At 42.4% G+C, this 26,350-nt stretch overlaps 1 protein-coding gene across 2 annotated transcripts in view; it reads left to right on the top strand.

Annotated features, from left to right (window-relative positions):
* TNIP1 (TNFAIP3 interacting protein 1) overlaps window positions 1–26,350 on the top strand; it is a 739,301-nt gene that overhangs the window by 37,937 nt on the left and 675,014 nt on the right. The window contains exon 2 of one of the 2 annotated variants that reach the window (XM_044069404.1): window positions 25,436–25,602. In XM_044069404.1, the coding sequence (XP_043925339.1) occupies window positions 25,530–25,602 (73 nt within the window). In that variant the 5' untranslated portion in view covers window positions 25,436–25,529. Of the gene's footprint in view, window positions 1–25,435; window positions 25,609–26,350 lie in introns of both variants that reach the window. The other variant, XM_044069403.1, reaches the window with a different exon arrangement.

The following is a 26,350-nucleotide window of genomic DNA, read 5'->3' as shown; positions in this document are numbered from 1 at the left end:
GGTATTAAACATTGTATCCCAGGGATATTCTAATTCCATTCACTGCCAACCCCAAGCAGATTGCCAGACCTTCCCCCAAACCAGTGGGCAGAGGCCCAAAAGCAAGTACTTTCTCTTCTCACTATCAAGGCTATTCAACCTGTTCCAACAGAGCAAAAGAGACTGTTTCTGGTGACCAGAAAAGAAAACTCTTGGTGCCCTATTCTGGATCTGTCAATTCTCAACACCTTCCTGGTGGTACCAAAGTTCAGAATGCTTACACTCCAACAGCTGCTGCCTATGCTAGCCAAGTACTCCTGGCTGGTCACCTTAGACTTAAAAGAAGCTTATTTGCACATCCTCATAAGGGAATCTTGCAGGAATTATCTACGTTTCAGGGCAGGCTCTATGCACTTTCAGATGTTCTTCGTGTTTCACTGTTGCAGTCATCACATTTGGGTTATCTGCTTGCAGTAGCCCTCAGTCGGCCTGATTAACAAAGTCTTGGGTTCTGCATCAGTTGCTGTCCCTTCTTCCATGATGTCAGGTCGTCAAGGGTGTAAAACATGCAGCTGGCGCTATTACATCAGCCTCGTGCCATGCGGTACCCGAAGCAGAAGCAGTTCACAAGTGCCAGTCGGCCGACTCCTGAAATTTTCATTTTCGAGTTTCAGAACCGAAGTCTTCAATTAAAAGCTAAGTACCCCGTTGGGGAAACTTTTTCTTGCTCTTAACCAATGTCAGTAAAAGTAAATAATTGCATTACTTGTGGAAAGCAAATACCTAATAAAGATTTTCATTCGTACTGTATTCCTTGCCTAGGCCTTGACCACGACGTATCTCGCTGTCAGTTTTGTGCCTTATTTAAACCACGAACTATCCGTCATCAGTATATTTTCACTTCTAAAGATTTTGGTGCTCTGTTCAATTATCCTGATATGTCTTTGGTAAGCCATCCAACTACCAACATTCTGAAAAAACACAAAGATTGTGACAGGCCGTGTAGGTCCAAAGCCGGCGACGATGCTTCTCCTAAGCCAGTTGCCAGTTCGCCAGTACTCAGTGAAGGAGCTTTCACAGCCCCTGATACCCGCTACTTCAGATTCGTAGGCCTCTACTGAGACCCATTCGGAGTCCGATATGCCACGAGATGCTTCAACTGTGGAACCTGTGGATATCTCTACCTTGGATGGGTCCAGAGTTGTTGTGCAGGCACTGGCTTCTGAGGATGTATTCAGGCCTACTGACTTGCATATTAAACCGACGCCATCTTATTTTTCAAGGCCTAGAACTCGAACCGTGCATAGAAAACTGACGCCAAGACCGCACGGTCAGGCCTCTATGCCTAAAAAAACAAATGATAAGAATGGCTGAAGACCTTATTACTTTAATCAGGGGAAGGCAGCCTTCCCCCTCTAAGAGACCTAGGACTGAGTTTGCTTATGATACTTCTGACCAGGATTCTGAATTTTCTGTTTCCCCTAATGACCAGGATTTACGCTTATCTAGCTATGAGGATTCTGATGCTGAGGACTCTATTTCCTCTGCTTCTCCCCCAGAGGATTTCTCTTTTGGTGAAACCTTGCATTCTCTCAGGTAGCATTTTCGTTGGGAAAGTCAGGATTTCTCTCATTCTAAAAAAAGGCTTAGGGATTTCTTACTCCTGCCCCAGCACAGGCCTTTAGCCATACCTCTTGTACTAGACATTGTTGATGATGCCTTTTCGGAATCAAGCTTGGCCCCTGACTCTTTACCTCCTGCTCCCAGAAAACCTGATAGATATTACAGGGTCCCTGAACTCTCTCAAGTTCCTTTTTAAAAATCCTACTGCGGATCTTGAGACCATTTCACAGGGACCCAAGGGCATTAAAGCTACTACTGCCAAAAATCCTACCCCCTCTGATAGAGACTTCAGGGCGCGGGGTAAGAAGGTATACACTTCTGCAACTTTGGTCATTAGGGCCTTAAACTGCCAGTTTCATATGTTAAAGTATCAGCAGCATATTATTGGATTGCTTAAACAGAAAATGATGATTTCTGATTGTGCTGAAAATAAGGATTTACAGGATTTGCTGCATTTAGCTGAACAGGTTGGAAAACATACTTTGCAATGTAGTTTTGATTCACTAGAGGCATCTTGCCGAGCTGCTGTAACTGGGTCTGTACTTAGAAGGCATGCTTGGCTTAAGGAGCAATCCTTGCCAGATCATGTTGAAGCAAAATTACTAGATGCTCCCTTAAACCAGGACCGCCTGTTTGGCAACAAGGCAGAAGTTCTTAAAAAGATGCAGGAAAAAGCTAAATTTATGCAAACTGTTAAAGATGTTTTACAAGTACAACCTCCAAGGTTTAGTAGGCATTGGCCTTCCAAGAATTGGTCCTTTCCTGCCTCTTCCAGCTTCAGTCCCAGGGTACGCACAGGACTAAGCAGTGGGGGCCTCCACTTCCAAATCTGGGAGTAATAAACTCCCCCCTATGGTAAACTGTCTCAATGACTTCTTTTTAAAACTTCCAAGCACTTCTCAACTGACTGCCCCTTTGGGGGGAAAGATTGCTCTTCATGCCAAGAACTGGGAACTCATTACCCAGGACAAATGGGTTTTAAATATAGTGTCCCAGGGATACAGATTTCAGTTCCACACATTACCAACACCAAGCGGGGGGCCAGATCTACCCCCAAATCAATGGGCAGAGGCCCACAAGCAAGTATGTTCTCTCTTACGCATGGGGCTTTTCATTTGGTACCAGAAGAGGAAAAGGGGCAAGGTTTCTACTCAAGACTTTTCCTGGTACCTAGAAAAGACAAGTCATGGCGTCCTATCTACTCTAAACACCTTTTTGGTGATTCCAAAATTCAAGATACTGACTCTTCACCAGTTGCTCCCTATGCTAGGCAAAGACACCTGGTTGGCAACACTAGATTTAAAGGAAGCATACCTGCACATCCCAATCAGGGAATCTTGCAGAAGATACCTACGCTTCAAAGCAGGCTTCACACACTATCAGTTCTCTGTACTGCCCTTTGGCTTATCTACTGTGCCCAGGGTATTCACAAGTGCCTAGCTATAGTCGTTGCATTTTGCAGGCAAAGAAATATTCAAATATACCCATACCTGGACGATTGTCTAATTCAGGCAGAAAGCCAGGACATACTTTTGAATCATCTGGCCTTTGTACAAAGGGTACTAACTTGTCTGGAGTACACCATAAACGAAAATAAATTACACCTGGTACCCTGTTAACAAATTATATTCCTGGGAGCAAGCTTGAAGACAACTTCCCAGATGGCTTTCCTAACGCATGAGAAACATTCGTTTGACAACCTACTTCAAACAAGTGGCCACAAAAACCCTGCTGTCTGCAAGGCAAATACTACAAGCCTTGGGGTTCATGGCCTCCTGCATTCTTCTAATTACATATGCAAGACTGCATATGAGGAAACTACAGTGTTGTCTAAAAAGCCTATGGTGTCAACATTCTCAGGATCTAGAAACAATGATTCCTATCAGGGTTCCTTTGGTGGGCAGACGCCTGCCACCAAAACAAGAGACTACCATTCACACTACCCCCTGCTGCCCAAACCCTAACAACAGACTCATCAGAATATGCATGGTGGGGGCTCACCTGGTGGGGAAGTGCATTCAGGGCAAATGGAACCCAAGTCAAATGCACCTGCATGTCAATCAGAAAGAAATGTCAGCTGTACAGAATGCTCTTGACAGCCTTCAAGAACCACATTCTTCCAGGAAAATTAGTGGTAAAGACAGACAACACCTCTGTTATGTGGTACATAAACAAGCAGGGGGTTACACATTCTTACCCCTTGTGCAGACTAGCCATGGCATTGCAGAACACAGCCCTGAGCTACCAAGTGCATCTACAAGCTCAATTCCTGCCAGGAAAACTAAATGCACTGGCAGACAAACTAAGCAGAAACCTCATGGACCCACACAAGTGGAAACTGGAACCAAGGCTTTTCAACATGTTGACAAGCAAATGGGGGAGCCCAGGTATAGACCTGTTTGCCTCCCCCCAGAACTATCAGTTGTACAAATTTTGCACAAGGACTCCTCACAAACAAGCTTGGAAAGTGGATGTTCTTTCCTTCAGCTGGAATAACCTATCAGTTTATGCCTTTCCTCCTCTGCCTCTGCTCTCCAAAGTACTACTAAAGATCAAGCAAGACAAACCAAGGACGATTTTGATTGCTCCAGTCTGGCCACGCCAACACAGGTACCCCCTCTTGCGCAATGTGTCACTGTTGGCCCCATTGCACCTGCCTCAGACTCCTACCCTATTGTCTCAGCAGGAGAACCAGATTCTGCACCCTCAGCTTCAAACACTGAACCTAGCACCTTGGCTAATTACCTAATCTCTCCTTTACCATCCCTCAGTAAACCAGTGATGAATATCATTTTAGAAGTTAGGAGGCCTAGTACTAGAAAATCTTATGCTGAAAAATGGAAAAGATTCTGTGCGTGGAACCAATCCCAAGGGATGGGCACAGCAGTGCCCAATTTACCTTAGATTTTACAATACTTAACTGAGATGCTTCACAAGGGCCTGTCTTTCTCTCCCATCAAAATTCACACCTCAGCCATTTCAGCTCATTATAACATAGAACCTCCCCTCTTCTCTCATCCACTGCTCAAGCAGTTCCTCAGAGGGGCCAGGAATTTACGACCACCCAGGAGAGCTCCAACTCCAGCCTGGGACCTTAACTTTGTATTGGAGAAACTCACCCTTCCTCCCTTTGAGCCAGCTGCTACTGTAGACTTAAAATTCCTTTCTTGGAAAACAGCTTTCCTTTTAGCAATCACTTCAGCAAGAAGGGTATCTGAATTACAGGCCCTTATGGCAGTGGAGCCTTTCATCATCTTTTATGCAGACAGGGTGTCCCTCAGGACCAATCCCTCCTTCATACCCAAGGTGGTATCCAGTGAGGCCCTTAATCAGTCCATTCATTTGCCAACCTTCTTTCCTAATCCACAGAGCAAAGGGGAATGGATACTGCACTCCTTAGATGTGCACAGACAACTTAGATTCTACTTGGACAGGACTAAACCTCAAAGTAAATCTGAACAACTGCTGGTGGCATTTGCTGCAGGGGCAGAGGGAAAGGCTATTTCAAAGCAAACCATTTCCAAATGGATAGGCCATTGCATTCATTTCTGCTACAAGCACCATGGAAAACCTATCCCACAGGGGAACAGACCCCACTCAACCAGGGCTACATCTATCGCTAAAGACTTTCTCAGAGGTGTCCCTACCAGGGACATCCTAGAAGCTGCTATCCTGGAGTTCAGTACATACTTTCACCAAGCATTACCATCTGCCAATTTTCTCTAAATCCAGAGCTGGCTTTGCCACTGCAGTCTTGCAGGGCCTTATAGCTGGTCCTAATGCTAGCTAAATTCCTCCTCCCATCCTTAGCTTTGGGAATCAACCCAAATGTGATGACTGCAACAGTGAAACACGAAGAACATAGTACAGTTGTGTACACTTACCATAAATGTAGATGTTCGAGTGTATTCACTGTTGCAGTCCTGGTTACCCTCCCTCCAGCCCCTTTACTTCTTTTGGCTATACCTCTACTCTCCGCTATGATCAAAAACTTTTTGGTGTATTTGATTTTTGGTGGAGGTATAACCATGTATATTTATAGATTTAATTGCTTCCCATTAGGGGGGCACCTGACATCTGGGGCAAGAAAAACTGATGTAATGGCATCGGCTGCATGTTTTATAACCCTGACGACCTGACGTCACGGAAGAAGGGACAGCAACCGATGCAGGACCCAAGACTTTGTTAATCTGGCCGACTGAGGGCTACTGCAAACAGATAACCCAAATGTGTTGAACGCAACAGTGAATATACTCGAACATCTACATTCATGCTAAGTGTACACAACTGCACTTTCCCTGCACTTCCCTTTGGCTTATCTACTGCGCCCAGGGTATTCACAAAGTGCCTGGCTCCAGCCATTGTACACTGCAGGCAGAGAAACATTCAAATTTACCCATACTTCGATGACTGCCTGATTCAGGCGGACAGGTAGGAATTGCTACTTCAGCACTTGACATTTGTAAAGAGACTCCTAACTTCTCTTGGGTATATCATCAACGAAAAGAAATCACATCTGATGTCCAGCCAAGAAATTGTATTCCTGGGAGCAAGCTTCCCAGATGGCATTCCTCACAGGTTTATTTGACAAATTATTTCAAACTACTGGCCATCCAAACCCAGCTATCTGCAAGAAAAATACTGCAAGCCCTAGGGTTCATGGCCTCATGCATTCCACTAATTCCATATGCAAGTCTGCATATGAGGAAACTTCAATGGTACTTAAAAAGTTTCTGGTGTCAACATTCTCAGGATCTGGAAACAGTGATTCCAATTGTTCCTTGCCTAAGGACAGGGTTCCTTTGGTGCTACCACAACAAGGGACTCCCTTTCACTCAACCCCTGCTGACCAAACCCTGACAACAGACAAATCAGACTGTGCATGGGGGGGCTCACATGGCAGGCAAATGCATTCAAGGCAAATGGAGCCCAGGACAAATGCACTTGCATATCAATCAAAAAGTAATGTTAGCTGTACAGAATGCTCTGACAGCCTTCAAATACCTTATTCTTCCAGGACAACTCTTGATAAAGACAGAAAACACCCCAGTCATGTGGTATATATGCAGGAAGGAACTCATTCATACCCACTCTTCAGGTTAGCCATGGCTCTGTGGAACACAGCCTTGAACAACCAAGTACACCTGCAAGCTCACTTCCTGCCAGGCAAATAAAATTCACTGGCGGATTACTTAAGCAGAAATCTAATGGACCCGTACCAGTGGAAACTGGAAATCTATTCATTCAAGCTTCTAATCCACAGGTGGGGGACACCAGAGGTGGGCCACTTTGCACCCCCCAGAACCATCAGTTGAGCCAATTTTGCACCAGAAATCCCCACAGCCAAGCATGGAAACTGGATGCCCTATCCTTCACATGGAAAAACCTCTTAATCTATGCCTTTCCCCCCTCTGCCCCTCCTCTCGAAAGTACTACTCAAGATCAAACAGGACAGGACAAGGACAATCCTTATTGCACCAGACTGGCCATGCTAGCACTGGCACCCACTTTTACGCAATCTGACAACAGTGCCACCCTGGCACCTGCAACAGACCCCTTTTCTGCTGTCCCAGCAGGAGGGCCAGATTTTGCATCCTCAGCTGCAAACCCTGAACCTAGCAGCCTGGCTTATTCCCTGAATACATCACCAGCAACCCTCAGCAAACAGGTGCTGAATGTCATCCTTGAGGCCAGGAGGGCTAGCACTAGGAAATCCTATTCAGAAAAGTGGAAAAGATACTGTTCTTGGAGCCAGTCTCAGGGGAAGGACACAGCCATGCCCACCTTACCTCAAATCCTAGATTATCTTGCAGAGCTGCTCCACAAAGGCCTATCCTTCTCATCCGTTAAGATTCATGCCTCTGCCATCTCAGCTCATTACAATACTGAGCCACCCCTTTTCTCTCACCCTCTGGTCAAACAGTTCCTGAGAGGAGTTAACAATTTAATACCCTGGAGGAGAGCTCCCATTCCTGCCTGGGACCAACTCATTCCCTCCAGTAGAGTTCTTTTAAGTGTGCACCTGTAACTCCCAGTGGGTGTGGCTTCAGCCTTGAAAAAAATGAAGTTATCACCTTGCAGTTCTACCAAATATTAATTGATAGAGGTCATATATCAATACAATTGTGTTTGCCATCATGCATGCTTCAAGATAAAATATTCTGATACCTTGTATGTAGCATGGTTTTGGAAATATTAATGCAAATATGAACAGGCAATATTTGACGCCTAGAAGCACAATAGGAGGTAACTGCAGAAACACCTGGAGACGTCACTCAGCTGTAATGAGTTAACTTTGTACTAGAGAAGCTAACGCTTCCCCCTTTTGAGCCTTCTGCTACAGCAGAGTTAAAATTCCTCTCTTGGAAAACAGCCTTACATCTAGCCATCACTTCAGCAAGAAGAGTGAGTTACAGGCCCTTATGGCTGTGGAACCCTTCATTTTCTTCCATGCGGACAGGGTTTCCCTTAGGACTAACCCATCGTTTATGCCCAAGGTAGTATCCAATGTGGCTTTAAGCCAATCCATCCATTTACCAACCTTTTTTCCTAATCCTCAGAATAAAGGAGAAAGGATCCTGCACTCCTTGGACGTGCACAGACAGCTTAGGTTCTACCTTGACAGGACTAAACCGTTCAGAAAATTTGACCAGCTGCTAGTCAGTTTTGTTACATGGACAGAGGCAAGGCCATTTCAAAGCAAACCATCTCCAAATGGATAGAACACTGCATCCATTTCTGCTAAAAGCACCATAGAAAACCTACCCCACAGGGGATCAGAACCCATTCTACTAGGGGCTACCTCAACCTCTACAACCTTTCTCAGGGGAGTCCCAACCAGGGACATCCTGGAGTTCAGTACACATCTTCACCAAGCATTACCACTTAGCTATCTTTTCTAAATCCAGAGCTGGATTTGCTACAGCAGTCTTACAAGGCCTGCTAGCTAGCCCTAATACTTCTTGACTGCCTCCACCCTTCCTCAGCTTTGGGAATCAACCCAAGTGTGATGACTGCAACAGTGAAACACGTAGAACATATTATAGTTGTGTACACTTGCCATAAATGTAGATATTCAAATGTATTCACTGTTGCAGTCCTGGTTACCCTCTCTCCAGTCCCCTGACTTTTTTATACCTCCTACCTATCCATCTTTTTGGCCATATCTTATGGCTGTGGTATTTACTTTTTACTGGAGGTGTTCCACACCATGTAATTGCTTCCTATTTTGGGGGCTCCTGACATCTGGGACAAGAAAAACTGATGTAATGGTGTCAGCTGCATGTTTTATATCCTTGCCGACCTGATGTCATGGAAGAGGTGACAGCATCCGATGCAGAAATCACAAGACTCTGGTATTCGGGCCGACTGAGGGCTACCTGCAGGCAGATAACCTAAGTGTGATGACTGCAACAGTGAATACACTCGAACATCTACATTCATGGTAAGTGTACACAACTGTACTTTCCAGATGGTCACAGTTCAGTCCATTCTGCCCTTTCTGGACAAGGATGACTGGATGTGCTTAATAGATCTTCAGGATGTGTACGATCACATGAAGATAAACAGACTATCCAGAAGGTACTTACGCATCCAGCTGGGAGCCAGTCATTATCAATTCAGAGCACTGCCCTTTGGCATCATCACAGCCTCCAGGGTGTTCACCAAGTGCATGGCAGTGGTTGCAGCTCACTTAAGACTGTAAGGATTCTGGGTGTTTCCATATTTAGACAACTGGCTCTTTACCACCCCGACCAGACATCGACTGATACAACCTCAGAATCAGGTGTTATAGACCTGTTTGCATCTTGGAATAACAGTAAATTTACAACAAGTCTCATCTGCAACCAACACAGACATTAGAATTCATAGGAACAATGTTAATCACAGTATCTATGGTAGCGTCCCTTCCTCTATTGAGAGTGCAGACAGTAAGGATGCAGGTGAGGAAAATAATTTGCAGTACCAGAATTTCCGCCCAATTGATTCTGCAAGCCCTGGGATCAGTGTCAGAAGCAATAATTTTAGTCCCTTTAGCAAGATTCTATATGAGAATTTTTCAGTGGATGCTAGCAGCACAGTGGTCAGTGATTTCTCATCCCATGTCTGCAAACATCAGAATAACCCAGGTATGCAAACAATACCTTTCATGGTGAATGAGTCAGAGCAGCTGTTACAAGGTCGTCCTTTATCCTCCCTCAGCCCAAGGCCATTGTGACCACGGGCTCTTCCCAGGTTGGGTGGTGGGGCACTTCCTGGGAAAAAAACGTCCAAGGCACTTGGTGCCCTGAAGAGGCCAACCTGCTTATCAGTCTTCTGGAGATGAGAGCAGTGCTCTTAGCATTGCAGGCATTCCAGAACGTTATTCCTCTTGGGACAATTACAGTCCAGGCAGACAATATGTCAGTAGTCTGGTACATCAGCAAGCAAGGGGGAACAAGAGCTTATCCTCTGTGTTGAGAAGCCCTCAGAGTGTGGCAATGTGCAATACCTTTCAGCCGCTTTCTAGTAGCAATACATATTCCAGGAAAGTCTAACATGATAGCAGACAAACTGAGCAGTTCTGTCTTGCTACCTCATGAGTAGTCTCTCAACAACAGTGATGGCAATGATTTTCAGTCAGTGGGGCCAGCCTTGCTGTGATCTTTTTGCATCTCCCCTAAACAAACAAGTGAAACAGCTTCTTTGCCCTGATCACTCCACTGGTGGAATCACAGAGGGATGCTCTGCTCCACGATTGCCCGCCCCCTGTCTTCTGTATGCTTATCCTCCAACCCCCCCAATTCCCAAATTCCTTCAGAAAGCAGCCCGGTTGAAGAGCAAAGTCATCCTCATTGTACCTTACTGGCCTTGGCAGATTTGGTTCCCCTTCCTTTGGCCTTATCTCCTATACCCAATTCCAGACCTTCTGTCTCACTCGACAGGCATGGTTCGCCCAGATATCCCAAATCTCAAACTAACAGTGACTTTTCCCCAATTCCTTCAATAGCCAGGCAACTAATGCTTTCGTCCCCTGTTCTTTCCATACTTTTATCTTCCCGTAAACCATCTACTAGGAAACTCTACAGGAGTAAATTTAGAAGGTTTGTTTGTTGGGCAGAACAGAATCAGGTAGACCTCTTCTCAGCTCCAATTCATTTTGTTTTTTTAGTGAGTTTGTCTAACGAGAGTGCTAGTTCAACAACTATTAAAGTTTGACTCGCAGCAATCTCTAACTTTCATGTGGGATTTCAAAATTCTTCTCTGGCTTCCTCTAAACTATGCAAAGCATGTTTGAAAGGTAATCTTCTGCTAAGACCCCCATATAAAGACCTTATGTCACCATGGGATTTGAATTTGGTATTACAAGCCTAATAGACTCTCGTTTTGAACCTGCAGATAAATGTGATCTTAAACTTTTGACTGGGAAAACTGCCTTTTTAGTAGCAATTACATCTGCTAGAAGTATTTCTCAACTTCAGGCATTATATTCTAATCTCCCATATTTGATTTTTCATAAGGATAGGGTCACTTTACATACTAATGATTCCTTCCATCCTAAGGTGGTGGTAGAATCCAACATCACCCAATCCATTAACTTGCCAGTATTTTTCTTCACAAATAAATTTAATCCAGCTAAAATATCATTTAAAGAGAGAACTTCCAATATAAAAAAGAACTAACAATACTAGTTATGCAAGCTTAATTTTTAATTAATCTATCATCACCTTTCTTAAAATAAATATTTTTCTAAAATACAACATTTACTTGTGTGACACATAAAAAAAAAGCAATGGGACTAGTTAATATTCATATAATTTACATGGGCATCTAACACAATAAATAATAAATTATTATATACCTTATCTAAAGGAGAAATATAAGTATTAATCAGTTCATATTATCAGATAATTTTGACCAAAGAAGTAAGGTCCATTATGGGTGGTGGGGTGGGGGTCCCAAAAAAATAAAATAATGCAAAAACCATCAGAGTGATTAATGTTATAGAGAGTGTAGACATCAACACTCACACTAACCCAAAAATATCATCTGTCCAGTCAAATAATTTAATTATCAATAAAGTCAAAATCAAAAGATATAGGAATCTAATTTTTTTTTTGTGATAACAGATAATAAGATAACTAGTTTATTCATATTCTTATGAAGTTTGGGGAGACAGTAAGTAGCTTTCATGGCTACAATATATTTATCATAATCACTAATTTCATAAGTAAATGGGTCATATAAATGTTCCATTTTTAATGACAATATCCTGTCTACTAGAAAGATTTTCATAGCCTTCCATTCATGATCATTCCTACATAAATTAAACATTTCTTTAAATGTTGGAATTATTGTATGGAGGAATAAACCTACTATGAAAATTAATACTCTCAGTATTAATAAGTAATAAGAGCTTGAATATACTAGTATCATCATCACTATCACTATATAACATATTAGAACCAGGCTCATCATATACAAAATCTCTTGTTTCAATATATGATGCCTAGGAAGACACAGTAGGAAAATTTTTTTACCAACAACTGAAGTAGATATTCTCTCTTCATTAGAATGCAGCTAGAGAAATGTAACACTACATATTATCATTCAATAAGACAGAAAAAAAAAAAAATCAAGTCCCTCCCTCTTAAATGTTTGTCTAGATTGCCTTCAAATCATTAGCAGCTGGAAGGGGTGGAAGTCAGTGTCTGAATCTGTAGTCAAACCATAGCCTTCTGAAGAAGAAAAAAATGACAGAAAGCTGTGTTATTTTTTTATACTGTATCTGTTCTGTCTCATACTTATGTAGATTATCATTTAGATTAAGGTCAACAGTCTGGAATGCATAACATGTAGTTGTTCCATACCTTGAAGCCCTAGTAAGTTAAAAACGTGGTTCATAAATTTCTGCTGTCTTTCTTGAAAAAGTTTAGTAATATATTCTGAGCTGTCATCACGGGAAGCATTGTTAACCCCTCCAGTATAACCATTAACAATGGACAGTTCTTCCATTTTTCCCACAATATGCTGCACTTACTGGATATTCTTAGACAATAACATTTCTATCTAGGCAGAACAAAAGAGATTAGAAAGACGGATCACTTTGTTTCATTTGCACATAATAAATTGGACGAATCGGTTACAAACGTAACTTTAGTTAGATGGCTGACAAATTGCATCTCCTTTGTCTATAGCAAATTGAATCTTCCCTTACCAAAACCATTAAGGGATCATTCAACCAGGTCTATGGCAACTTCTGCTGTATTCCAGTCTAGAGCTTCTATGGACTATATATGTGCAGCTGCAGCTTGGTCAAATCCTCATACCGTTATCACTCATTACAAACTAGGTTTGGTCTCGAGGGGAAGAACAATATTTGGCTCAACCATACATAGGAGTATCCTTCCTTAGAGTCCACCCAGGAATTTAGGAAGCTGGAGACTCTGTCCCATTAGTTGAGGAATGAATGAAAATTGACAACATCAGATAAAGAAGTCATGTACTTACCATAATGTTCCATCTGTGTTGTCCATTTTCATTCTTAAAGAAATCCCCCCCTGCCAAATTTCATAACTGACTGACTTCTGGAGGAATGGGGTAGCTGTAGTATTTCTTTTATAGGCTTCTTGTCAAGCTGCAAACAAGATCCGAGGGATGATAGGGGTGGTGCATTATGGGTAGTGAAGGAGCTTGAGAGTTTGTTGGTGGCCACGAGCTACTAAAATGGCCAAGTTGGATCTGAGGATCCAATTCCATTAGTTGAGGAACAATGAAAATGGACAACACAGATGGAACATTATGGTAAGTGCATAGCTTCTTTTTTTATCATGGTGAGAACTGGTTATTGAGTCCAGGATTCTCATCTTACTGGGGAACTTATTAATCCTTTTGAGAAGTGTTAATAACCTGACCTCACTCATTGTCTTACGAGTCCTACGCCTAGACTCTTAGAGTGACCACTTAAAAGAGCCACTGCTACCCATGGAGTTTTCATGGCAAAGGGGGAAACATAAAATTGTTGTTAAGTCTTTCTTCTATATCACACACATGTACTTTTACACCTATGGGCATTTTAGTGTCACTGATTCACCTTACAGTATGTTTTTAGCCTACAACTAAAAGAGCCACTGGAAGTTTCCTAGTCATTATGTAAGTTCTGTAAGACAGCGATGTCCGACTTTATGTTGACATGGAATTAGCCCAGAGTATCTCCTGTTAGTGAATTAAGTTGTTCAGGTAAAATATGGAGAGTAACTGGCCCTATACTTTTAGTCTTACTACCACCCAGTGCCTTACTAAGGATGATGTTCAGCATTTGATCACTGCTGCAGAAGCCTTAGTTATGTGGATTGTATCCTGCATAATATGCAGCAGCCGGCCTGCTTCCAAAGCTTAAGGGCACCTTCCATGTGGCCAGAATGTTGGGAGCTCAAACAGAGTATGAGAAAACTTAGCAGCCTGGTTGCCAAGCTTTTCAGAGCCTTCCTGCTGCCAAAGAATTCCTCTTGCGGGCTTTCAAGGATTGACAGTCAGCTAGTGTTTCTCCATTGCTGGGCAGATAAGTTCCCTTCAAGGAAAAACAAAACTTCCACCATTTATTTTATGGCTAAAACAGTACTTTTTTTGTGTAAAATTGTTTTATGCTAGGACTTTATTTTTTGTTGTAAAGTCACATGACATTTCTGTCAGTTGGACAAGCAGATGTTCGAAAAACAATGGCAAGCAGGCTCCTAAAAGAATGGAGACTTTGCAGAAACCAGGATGGTCCAACAAGTTTGACTGGCTGTCTTCAGATGGTAACCCCCATTCCTACCCTAGCAAAACTTTAAAAAGAGTGTAATTTCAATTTGATCAGGATAGACTTGGATTAAAAAAAAATGGGGGGGTAAGGAGTTGTGAGAAGTGTCACGCCATCAGCTGCTTGCACTAAAGTCATAACCAAAGGGGGGCTATTGAGTTTTATAGAGAGAATAAAATAAAATATAATGCATTTTGCTGGGCCTAATAAGTCTTTCATTTTCAGCTTTTTGTAGGTTGTGTAGTGTCTGACAGATTCTGAAAAAATAGACCATGAATGACAGCTGATATGTTAGCATTCAGTATACTGTGCTGCACTTTTGATATAAATGATGTAGTGAGCATGGCAAGTTGAAGTGTGAGCATGAGGTATATTGCCAACATATGTATCCCTAGCTTCCAAAGAGACAATAAGTCTGACTTTATGAACTCTGCTTTTGTGGGATTCTCTGATCAGTGGACAGAATATGCTAGATACTGTTAAATGTCTTTATAAATTAGAATCCTTCTATGTAAAGGGTGTTAATTCACTCTACAATGACATTATATGCATTATCAGTGGAGTACACATAGGCTTTATCCTGGCAGCCACAGCTGCGATGCCATCAGCAGAGGCTGTTACAGTCAAGTGGGTACTATATCCATGGCAGTGTTTTATTTTTACTGTTGTGTTTTCCAGCGGTTCCCTCAGCAAGGTGTACAACCTACTCACCATCTCCCTTCCATCCTTAAGAGTCTCATGAAGAGATTGGGAGAAGGATCTTACTATATACCAATGTCTGGCATTGCTTAAGACTTCTGGGTGAGAAAAGAAGCAACTTGATACTATATTTAAGAATTCATACTTTCAGTCAGGTGCCACTTATACTCTCTAGTCATCTAGTGTACCAATGTTGCAAAATAAAGTAAAAAAAAGTGCAACAGTAGGTTATAGCCTTATATATTGCCCAAAAAGATTAACTGATTGGTTTATTTTCCTGATTACTTCAAGTACTAAGACTGAATTTGTAGTCCATCCTGATTACTTCAAGTACTAAGACTGTGAATTTGTAGTCCATCCTTTAGCTCAGCAGCTGAAATGTTCTACACATTATCACTTTACAAACACTCCAGCTCTCTTCCAGCAAAGTAAATAGGTTTTAACTGCTGACTTTTGGAATATTTACCTTGTATATCAATGTGTTAATATCACTAGAAGTTCCTTATTTATCTATTATAGATTTTTATTTTTTTTATTTCTGCTTTTCTCACTCTGGCCTCTTTTACTTTTCACAAATTGTATGGCAATGGCAGCAGCTTATCTTATATCTGAAAGCATGAAAGTTTTTCCTACTGGAATGACATGCTCATGGAGGAGGACTCCCCGTAGATCTGGAAATGATAGAGCTACATTTCTCCTGGGCATCATTGATCAGTCACATGCCCTGATCATTTTAATGGTCCCTTCTTAAGCTTGCAGTTAGAGAGGATGTTCCTTACTGTAACTTGAAAGCAGCTGCAGTTCATCCATATATTTCTGGGACCAGTGGCTTAAGTCTGTTACCTGGCAGTATCTACAGATGTTAGAATTGATGATGACAATCATATTCATTGGGTCACTGACAAAGCCTAATATGAAAACATCAGTCTCAACTCTCTTTGCTGATTGTTCATAGCCATCAGATCATCTGAGCCTAGCTGTCAAGATTAACATCTATTGAACCAAATCCTGATGGTGGTCCTGGTCCCATCTTTATAGTTTCTCCAAAAGCAACTTCTTTAATACAGAGCATAAGTGGACATCATAAACAGTTGTAGATTTTGATCATGTGTGAAATCCTCCCATTGTTTTTAAGGTGTAGGAGAGTTATAATGCTGACGGTATTATGGACTTGTGAAAAGTGTACATCATGCATTGCACTGGGCTACCATTTTGTTTTCTGTGAGAAGAGTGCTAGATTTTCCTTTGTTGGACAGTGTTGCAATATAACAGTTCCATTAAGAATATACCTTCAGCCATCCCAAATACTGTGTGGTCTGTAGCTTCAGCTAAATGAAAACTATGGTCCAGATTTAGGGGCTGAAATACTGATCAGTTTTCTATGATCCACACTTCAAGAGCAGGATAGTTCTCTTTTTTCTTTAATTAAGGTTTGAATCCTACCACTGTCAGCTTACATTGTAGTAATAGCAAGAACATGCACACATGTCTGTGTCATTAATTCACAAAATGCAGCCCTGCCACAAGAGAACAAAAGGAATATGTACTGCTGTCCTGGGTGTGGCCTTCCTATATCCACACACAGACTAGACTGTATACCAGCCTCATGCAGAGCTGAGTCTTTGGGCAAGTAACCCCAGGCTGTTTTCTCACTCCTCTGTCTCTGAATCAGTGCCTTCTAGTGGGTTCGTATTACTGTGTCAAACTCTTAGGTTGTCAAACACTTAAATGTCGACACCTAAATGTTAAACGCTCAAAACTGCGACAGGCCAATTACGCAAATTCTTTCCCATGGAAAAAAATTTGCTTGGCCGTCATCTGGGATTTGCCCTTTCCCTGATGTAGAGCGATCTAGGAGTTAGTATATTTTGTAAGGAGGGGTGTGAAGGGGCACAGCCCCCCACTTGATTAGGGTTTTAGAGTATGTTTTTTTTTTTTTGTTGGTCAAGTGAATTTTTTTACGGGGAAAAAATGTGCGTAATTGGCCGGTTGCGGTTTTGAGCGTTTGATGTTTAGGTGTCGACATTTCGGCGTTTGACAACCTAAGCTTTCAGCGCTGTAATATAGACGTCCTTCCAGTCTTTCTTTATCTATGGTAGCTGCCTTTCATACAAATTATTATTTGCATGCACACACAGTAGCCCTTTCAGGGAAGGTTAATGCAATTGGATAATTCCCCACAACTTTTTTCCTGGCACGTAGTACTGCCACTACTGTTGAATAGCCAGGGACTTCCAGTTATGTGCTGCACTTAAATTAAACCAAATATACATACACCAATGAATTTCTGTCACTGGCAATTGACTATGCAATCTAATGTAAGATGTGTGCCATACAGCTTATTAACCACAGTATAAATAATGGTTAGCCTCTTCTCGGATAAATAACAGCACATAAATATACATAATGAATAGTGGATGCCAGCCATAAGAGATTAACTATGAATAAATTAATTTTACGTAAATAATACTGCGGTGGTGGTGCTGCGGTAGCGTTGTCGCCTCACAGTAAGACGTCCTGTTTGATTCTCAGCTAGAGCGTCTTCTATGTGGAGACGTGTGAATGAGCATACCTTCGTTGAAGGTTGTGCGTCAGGGCCGGCAACTCGGCACGTAAAAATCTACTGTCAATCATTAGCGGACCGGAGTTCCGCTGTGGCAACCCCTAACCTGGAAAAGCCGAAAGACACAGCAAAACTACTTTTATACTGCGGTGGTGGTGTTGCGGTAGCGTTGTCCTGTTCGATTCTCAGCCAGAGCGTCTTCTGTGTGGAGACGTGCGTGAATGGACGTACCTTTGTTGAAGGTTATGCTTCAGGGCCGGCAACTCTGCATGTAAATATCTACTGCCACTCATTAGCGGACCGGAATTCCGCTATGGCGACCCCTAACTGGAAAAGCCGAAAGACACAACAACAAGGAAAATAATGCAAGTACAAATTAAAATCTAAGTGGGATGGTACAAACAGTGAAATAAAAATAGGACGAGTACTGAAAAATCTAGTATTCTGATAACTATGATGTCCTTCAAGGATGCATCTGCAGTCCTTACAAATGGATTGTCCTGTCGTCAGGCAGCCCTTCGGTCGGCCGGATTCAAAAAGTCTGGCTGGCGCCTCGGCTGGGTGTCACTTCCACCCGGCGGCGCAATTTAATTATTCTGGTATAAAGGCATCAATCATTTTTTCCTCAGTTTTTTCTACCCAGCGAAGTGCGGCGGGTATGCCCAAAGGTCTGGAAGCTTCCTTTAGATCAGCCATGACTGGCACAGTGATCAGAAGACATGCATGGTTGAAGAAAGAACCTTACCAGATCATGTCAAATCAAAAGCTACTAGATGCTCCCCCATGGACAAGATCAAATTTGTTTTGTCTCACACCACAAGGTGTGCTGAAAGATGGAAGAAAAAAAAAAATGTGTCCAGACCGTGAAAGGTTTCTTACAGTCCAAGTGCAGAACTGGACACATCAAGACAAATGGCATTCCTAACAGTAGAAAAACAGCAACAGCAACTCTACTCTACTTTTGACAAAGCAGAGCAGAACCAACTAACAGAAAGAAAAAAGGTCCCTTTGCCATGGCATCATGCATGTTCCATATGCCAGACTGTATATGCATGCAAGACAGTGAGTGAAAGTTACAGTTATGGTCTCAGCACAAGCACACAGCTTCACAAACCCAAAATCCAATAATCCATTCTGGAAACAAGAATTCCAATGGTGGGCTCAGGCCCATGGGCTCAACAAAGGACTGCAAACAAAGGACTGCCAACAAGACATAAATCAAAAGGAAATGCTGGCATCCAGACATTCGACCATTTCTTCAGCAAGTCCCTGTTGATAAGGACAGACAACACCACAGTTTATGTGGGTACATCAAAAAGCAGGGAGGCGCGCACGTGATTGCTATGCGGATGATGGGATGGGAATGGACTGGGGCTGGAGCCAACACTACAACAACCAACAAATTTTGCAGGAATTAAAAGATTCAAAGAAACATTCTGGCAGACATCCTAAGCACTCACGCGGATGCCCACGAATGGATGCTACACATCTTCAAAAAACATTAAAAGACAGTGGGTGGGGGCATAAATAGACTTATTCACATCCCCAACCACAAAGAAATTCAGACTGGCCAAGGCAACATTGGTACCCATTACTGAGGAGCATCTCTCGGGACAAAATATGAGACCCCTACCTAGTTCTCTTACTTGGAGGCTCTCAGACCAACAAAAAAAAAATTATTCAAGCAAAAAAGATAGATACCCCTTGGAGTACTGCAAAAAAAAGGAGAGAATGTAACACTATAAACATAGCTAACATCCTGGCAGCGCTGCTATCTCAGCAGAATACAACTTGGATCCTCACTCTTCTCATCTCTCTACTCAGGCAGTTTCTGAGGAGAAAAAAAAAAAACCAAAACACAGGAAGCCACCATTCCTTCTGATCTTCCATCAAGATAGAGTATCCATGAGAACTAATCCTACTTTTATATGCCAAAGGGTCCAGAGTATCTTTAAATCAAGCATCCCCACTACCTACCTCTTCCCAACCAAAACAGTGGAAGGAAAAGCAATTTCAAAACAGACAATCTCTAAATGGATAGGAAATTGCATTAGATTTTGTTACTCCTACCATGGGAAAAACCAGAAAACATCAAGCAAGCTCTACAAGGGCTACAGCCACTACCCAACTTCTTCTTCGGAGGTGCTACATTTTCCAAGCATTATAATTTACCTTTATATCAGAGATCCGGTTTTTGGTATTCTACCCATTTGTAAGGACTGCTAGATGTCCGATAGGAATGCATCTGCAGTCATCTCCCCCCCTCCCTCCCCTCTTGCATTTATCCAAATTTAGCCTTCTTAGAGGGGCTCTGGCATCTGGGCAAAAGAAACACTGAAAAATGGCGGGCTGATGCCTTTATACCCCCACTGCCGCCTGCCGCCGTGGTGGAAGTCGCGACACCAGCAGCAGGCCAGATTTCTTGTCTCTCTGTCTTACTTTGCCTAACTATCATAATTTAACTAAATTAATAACTAGAACTGACACATGGGCCCACCACAAGCAATAGAGTATAGCATTTATTTTAATATAATATAGCCCATAGGTATATGCAGTGTTTTCCTCTAGCCCTCAGTAGTTATCACATGATGTCATCCTCCTTTTGCTGGAACCTGAAAAGAAAGTAGTTTGTCTGTTTTTTGTTCTTGTCATTTCAGAGTTTCTCAGAGCAAAAGGTTTATTCATATCAGTCCTAGAGCATTAGATATGTATGCTTCCTTCTCTTGGCTCCACCCTTGTATGGTTTAGTGATATGCAAGCCACTAAGTCCATCAGAGGTTGCAGCAGTTGTCTCTTAAAATAGGCAGTTCATGTTCTTTCATCTTTTTTGCTTTATTAAAAAAAGATGTCAGCAAGTCTGTAGACCCAACACATTTCAAAACACATTCCTTGTTCTTTTATATTGAAAAAGACAAACATGATATATTCTTAAACCATGAAAATAAAAATAGTCATTGCAGATGCAAGAAGAAAAAAGGCAAAGAAAAAACACACTGTTAACTCCATTTTCTTTCGCCTGACATTGCTTCTTATGCCATATAATTTAATTACACCTTAATTAAAATAAATGCTATGCTCTATTGCACAGCAACAGTTATCCCACTCCACAAAGGGGGAGCCACCACTGATCCCATTAACTATCGACCTATTAGCCCCAATACCCTAGCCCAAAGGTTCCTGGAGTTCATAAACTCAAATGCTATGGAACAACTTGTCACCATTCCCACAAGAGGTGAAAATATACTAGACCTGATCATCACAAACATGGGGACAAAATGCTCCACACCGGAAGTATATCCCTCATTGGTGAGATCAGACCATAAACTAATCTCACTGGAGATCCACATCCCGCCCCCACCCCCAACAAAAAAGATCACAGTGAAGAACTTCTCAAAAGTCAACTTCACACTTCTTAAGACTGGTGTGGTATCCTTCAAGGCCCCTGAGCCATTGGAAACCACAACCCACGCTGCTGAATCCCTTACAAATGCTTTCTACGAGCACCTCCAGGATTGCATGGATCAAGCAATCCCAAATAAAATCAAGACCCTTTCCACCAAAGGCAAGCGCCCGATCTGGTGGACCCCAGCCATAAACAAACTTTACAACAAGAGGAGAAAGCTACTTCAAGATAGAGCAAAATCCCTAAAGGGGAAGACATCTCTGATCAATACTAGTAAAAAACTACGATCACTCATAAAATCATCCAAGGCCAACTTTGAGAGAAAAATCGCCAAGGACTCAAAAGACAATCATAAGGCCTTCTTTAGCTATGTTAGAAATCTGGGTGGAAACTCCCAGATATGCTCAGAATTAGTCCAAAATGATACAAAAATCACTGAACCCACAGACATTGCAAACATATTGGCAGACAGGTTCAGTGAAAATTTCTCCCTCCCTCCCCAAAGGAAAAATATCTATCCCAGCAGAGTGTAGCCTCCCAATCATCTCAAATGCCCAGGTGAGAGCTGCTCTCTCTAAAGCTAAAAACACAGCATCAATGGGACGGGATGGTGGCCCCGGCTGTGTGCTAGACAAACTCAATGAGGAACTAAACCCACACATAAGGCTGCTGTTTAATCTTAGCCTTACCACAGGATACGTGCCCAAAGAGTGGCGTGCGGCAACTGTGGTCCCACTCCACAAAGGTGGTGCTTCTACGGACCCTGGTAATTACCCCCATAAGCTTAACAAGCCTGGTCTGCAAAGCTATGGAGAGGATCATAATGGAACTCATAAATAAAGACATAGGGGACCTACAGACATTGGATCCTACCCAATTCGGCTTTGTCAAGGGCAGATTATGCCTCTTGAACTTGGTCGACTATTTTGAAACAGTCACCAAGGCCATTGATGAGGGTAAGGCAGTTCACACAGCCTACCTTGACCTTGCAAAAGCTTTCGACACAATACCCCACTCTGGTATCATAGAAAAGCTCACCAGCTTAAATGTAAACCCATATGTCACAAGATGGGTTGCAAACTGGCTCAAGGACAGAACCCACAGGGTTAGAGTTGCTGGTGCCATGTCAGACTCAAGCCGGTCACAAGCGTGTCCCACAGGGCTCAGTCCTGGGCCCCTCTTGTTCGGCATCTACTTTTCAGAAGTGCAGGCAAACATAGGAGGATTGTGGCTGACAAAGTTTGCAGATGACTGCAAACTGGGCCATAGTTGAAAATCCATCAGACACAGATAACCTTCAGAGAGGTCTCATAGAAACGGATAACTGGTGCCAGAGCCATGGCCTTAAGCTAAATGCCAAAAATGTATAGTCATACCCTTTAGTAAAAACAAGGTAACCCCAAGTTACCACATAGGTGGCAATCCATTAAGCACAGAAGAGGTTATCAGGGACCTGGGGACCCAAGTTGACAGTAACCTTTCTTTTGACACTCACATTGCCAAAGTGGTTAGGAGGACCTTCTACATTGCCCACCTGATTATGAAGGGATTCACATCCAGATCAAGGGAGGTCATTGTTCCCCTGTACTCTTCACTTACCAGACCAATGATTGAGTACAATGCCCCATTCAGAATGTATCTTACCCGACACCTGCAGCAATTGGAAAGACCCCAAAAGTTCCTCACCAAAAGGATAAAGGGGCTCAAAAATATGCCATATGCTGCCCGACTGAAGAAACTCCAGCTCTATTCAGTCGCATACCGTCTGCTCAGAGGTGACCTGTGCCTGACATACAAGGCCATGTCCAACCCGGAATTAATGGACATGCTCCACCTCAAAAAATCCAAATCCACCAGAGCCACAAGAGCAAGAGACTTAAACCTCATCACGGATATAAATAGGACGTGCTGGAGGGACAGATTCATCACCCAGAGACTCCCTATGCTGTGGAACAGAATCCCGGTCCATGTGAGACAGAGCACCTCGCTGGCTCTGTTCAAGAGGAATCTTGACCAGTGGATGGGAGATCGTAGGTTTACCCCGGGGATCATCTCTGTATCACTGCTGGACAGAGGCACGGCAAACTAATGGGTATAGTATTCTTCAACCTAAGGGGTGGTGAAAGCCACACAACTCTGGCTAGGCTTATAAATGCACTAGGGCAGATAGCCTAGTATGAACCTATGAACCTATGAGCCTGTTCTGCAAGGCCATGGAACATATCATCATGGAACTCATAAACAAAGACATTGGTAACCTCCAAACTCTGGATCCCACCCAGTTCGGGTTTGTGAAAGGCAGATCATGCCTCCTGAACCCGATCGACTTCTTTGAGGCAGTCACCAAAGCCGTAGATGAGGGTAAGGTGGTTCACACAGCCTATCTTGACCTCGCCAAGGTTTTCGACACCATCCCCCATTCTGGAATTATAGCTAAACTCACTAAACTAGGTATAAATCCCTACATCACAAGATGGGTTGCCAACTAGCTCACTGACAGAACCCACATTGTAAAAGTTGCAAACTCCAAATCTGACCTCAAAACAGTGACAAGTGGAGTACCACAGGGTTCCGTCCTGGGACCTCTCCTGTTTGGTATCTACTTCTCTGAAGTGCAGGCTAACACAGAAGGCCTCTGGCTAACGAAGTTCGCAGATGACTGCAAACTAGGAGCCATAGTCTAGTCCCCAAATGATGTGGACATCCTACAGAAGGGCCTCGCTGAGACAGATGCCTGGTGTCAGAACCATGGCCTCAAGCTCAATGCCAAAAAAGTGCAGTGTCATCCCCTTTGGTAAAAACTCTGTACCCATGAACTACCACATAGGCAGCAATCTACTTAACACTAGATGCGTGATAAGAGACCTTGGGACCCAGGTGGACAGTAGTCTCTCCTTTGATGGTCACTTCGCCACAGTAGTCAGGAAGTACTTCTACGTGACAGACCTCATCATAAAAGGGTTCTCATCCAGGAAAAAAGAGGTCATTGTTCCCCTCTACTCGACACTCATTAGACCCATTATAGAGTGCAATGCCCCTTTTGAAATTTACCTCACAAGACCTCTGCAGCAGCTGGAAAGGCCACAGAAGTACCTCACAAAGAGGATTATTGGCCTCAAACAAATGCCCTACACTAACTGCCTCAAAAAAAACTCCAGCTTTACTCCGTAGCATATCGCCTACTCCGAGGTGATCCCTGCCTAACATATGTCAAACCCAGAGCTGTTGGACATGCTACACCTAAAGAAATCCCAATCCCTCTGAGCTATATGCTCTAGGGACCTAAACCTTGTCACCACAATAAACAAGACATGCTGGAGGGATAGATTCCTGTCCCAGAGACTTCCCATACTCTGGAACAGGCTACCCATCTATGTCAAGCAATGTTCTTCATTAGCACTCTTCAAGATAAATCTTGATGAGTGGATGGGAAATAGGAAATACACCCCGGGGATCACTTCAGTGTCTCTGCTCGACAGTGGCACAGGAAAATAACTTTCTTGGCTGGCGTAAGCCAGGGAACCTTGTTGGCTAGGCTTACATAGGCCCTTGGGACGATAGCCTAGTACCTACCTATGAACCTAAGTGCAGCATTTGCTTGTGTAATATTGCTTGTACAACTTTTTGTAGAATGTGCTCAAGGATTCAACTGGCACTCATAAGGTGTATGGTCAAAAGAAATTTCACTGTGTTTCAATGATGAACTCAGTCCTTTTGAAAGGGAACTCTTTCACCTCATGAGTTTCTTTTTATTTATTTATTTATTTTTTTTTTATTATTATTTCTGTTATAAAGAACACTTGCTTGGCCTAATTTCTTTATTTTAATATTGTCCTGCTGAATGTGTTGGACTGGACACCATTGATTGATCATCACTGATTTCTTCTCTCTCTAGTTGCTCTGGATAAAATCAAAACCATAGTTAGTAAGATGTGCACCACAAACAAGACTTTTGAGTCTGAGACTGATGAGACTTTTTCTGGATTAGTTTTGTTGGACTAAGTGAATTGATGGTTTAAATTATTCTGACAGAGTGCAACATTACTCAGTGCCTGGTAAAGGCTTCAAATGTGTTTGTGTGATTCTTTTGTATTTGATGGTGTACATCAATACTTTGGCCAGTAGGTGTTCATTCTGAAGAAGTCCAGTAAGTCCGTCCTTCTGCTGAGACTGTAAGTTGACATTGGATACTGGGAAATTTATCACTGTATTAATTTCTAGATATTCTATTGAACAACACAGCTAGTTTGCATTTGTGCAGTTTATGCTGCATAGTGAATTATTCTAGTTTGGAATACATGAGATTGACTCTTCACATGCATCACTAGCTTTGTCTGTTTCATTAATAATAATTGCATTAAATCTAGTTTTCTTCATTTATTTTCAGTGATGTGGTGGTAATGTTTCAATGATTACAAGAGATCAACGTCGCATTTATGACCCTGGTGGAGGCAATCTTGCCCTTGTAGTCAGCAGTATAGATGGATTCAGCAGCTCAGCAGCAGAAAGAAGAACATACAGTGCTATCAGAGAAGTTAGAAGAAACCAGTCTAGGTAAAGGTAACTTAAAAGCACTTGAACTACTTTGTGTCTGTTATATCTCACATTTTGCCTGCAAATGTAGAAGTAGAAATACAAGAAGTAATGAACAGGTTGAGGCTTAATGAATGACTAAATGACTTATTGTCAGCTCCTATGTGGTTAGCATATATAAGAGCACTATGTTTAAAGTGGAAGTATGTTCAATCCAAGTAAAACACTATTTTTTTTTTTTTGCAGGAGGTCAAAACCCACTGCACCCCCATACCCTTGTTATCTTTTTATACTAACTTCAAGATTATTTTATCTTGAGGAAAGAGCTATTTAATATATTTTAATCTTAATCTTTAAAAGTAACAGTCAGGAACTGCAAACTAATGAATATGTATAGGAGTTCTGATTACTAATGTGTTGTACTTAAACCTGGCTTCCATTGTGAACAGTTGGTTGGTCGTGTGTGTGTGTCTAAAATATTAGTCTTTGTATGCTGTGAAGTAAAATGGTGTCATAAAATTTGCCACTTCATTTGAAGTAGATCTGACAAGTTTTGAGAAATCCAGTAGGTTAAACCATGAATTAAGATGGAAACTGAAGTCACATTTTTGTCTGATGTTGATTTTGCAAATGTTCATGTTTCTTGAGCTGTTTATTTTTGTTCTAAGGTTGCCACCTTTTAAGTGGGGCCAAAGTGGGGCATGGTGGTGTTCACAGTATGACACTGGTCACACCCCCTACCATGACATAACCACAGGAGTGGTGAAGG

Source organism: Protopterus annectens, chromosome 4.part0 (genome assembly GCF_019279795.1).
Source record: "Protopterus annectens isolate FY-2018-M chromosome 4.part0, PAN1.0, whole genome shotgun sequence".
Classification (NCBI taxonomy): domain Eukaryota; kingdom Metazoa; phylum Chordata; order Ceratodontiformes; family Protopteridae; genus Protopterus; species Protopterus annectens.
Note: the sequence above shows the minus strand (reverse complement) of the source record. Positions and strands in the feature narration are given on the sequence as shown.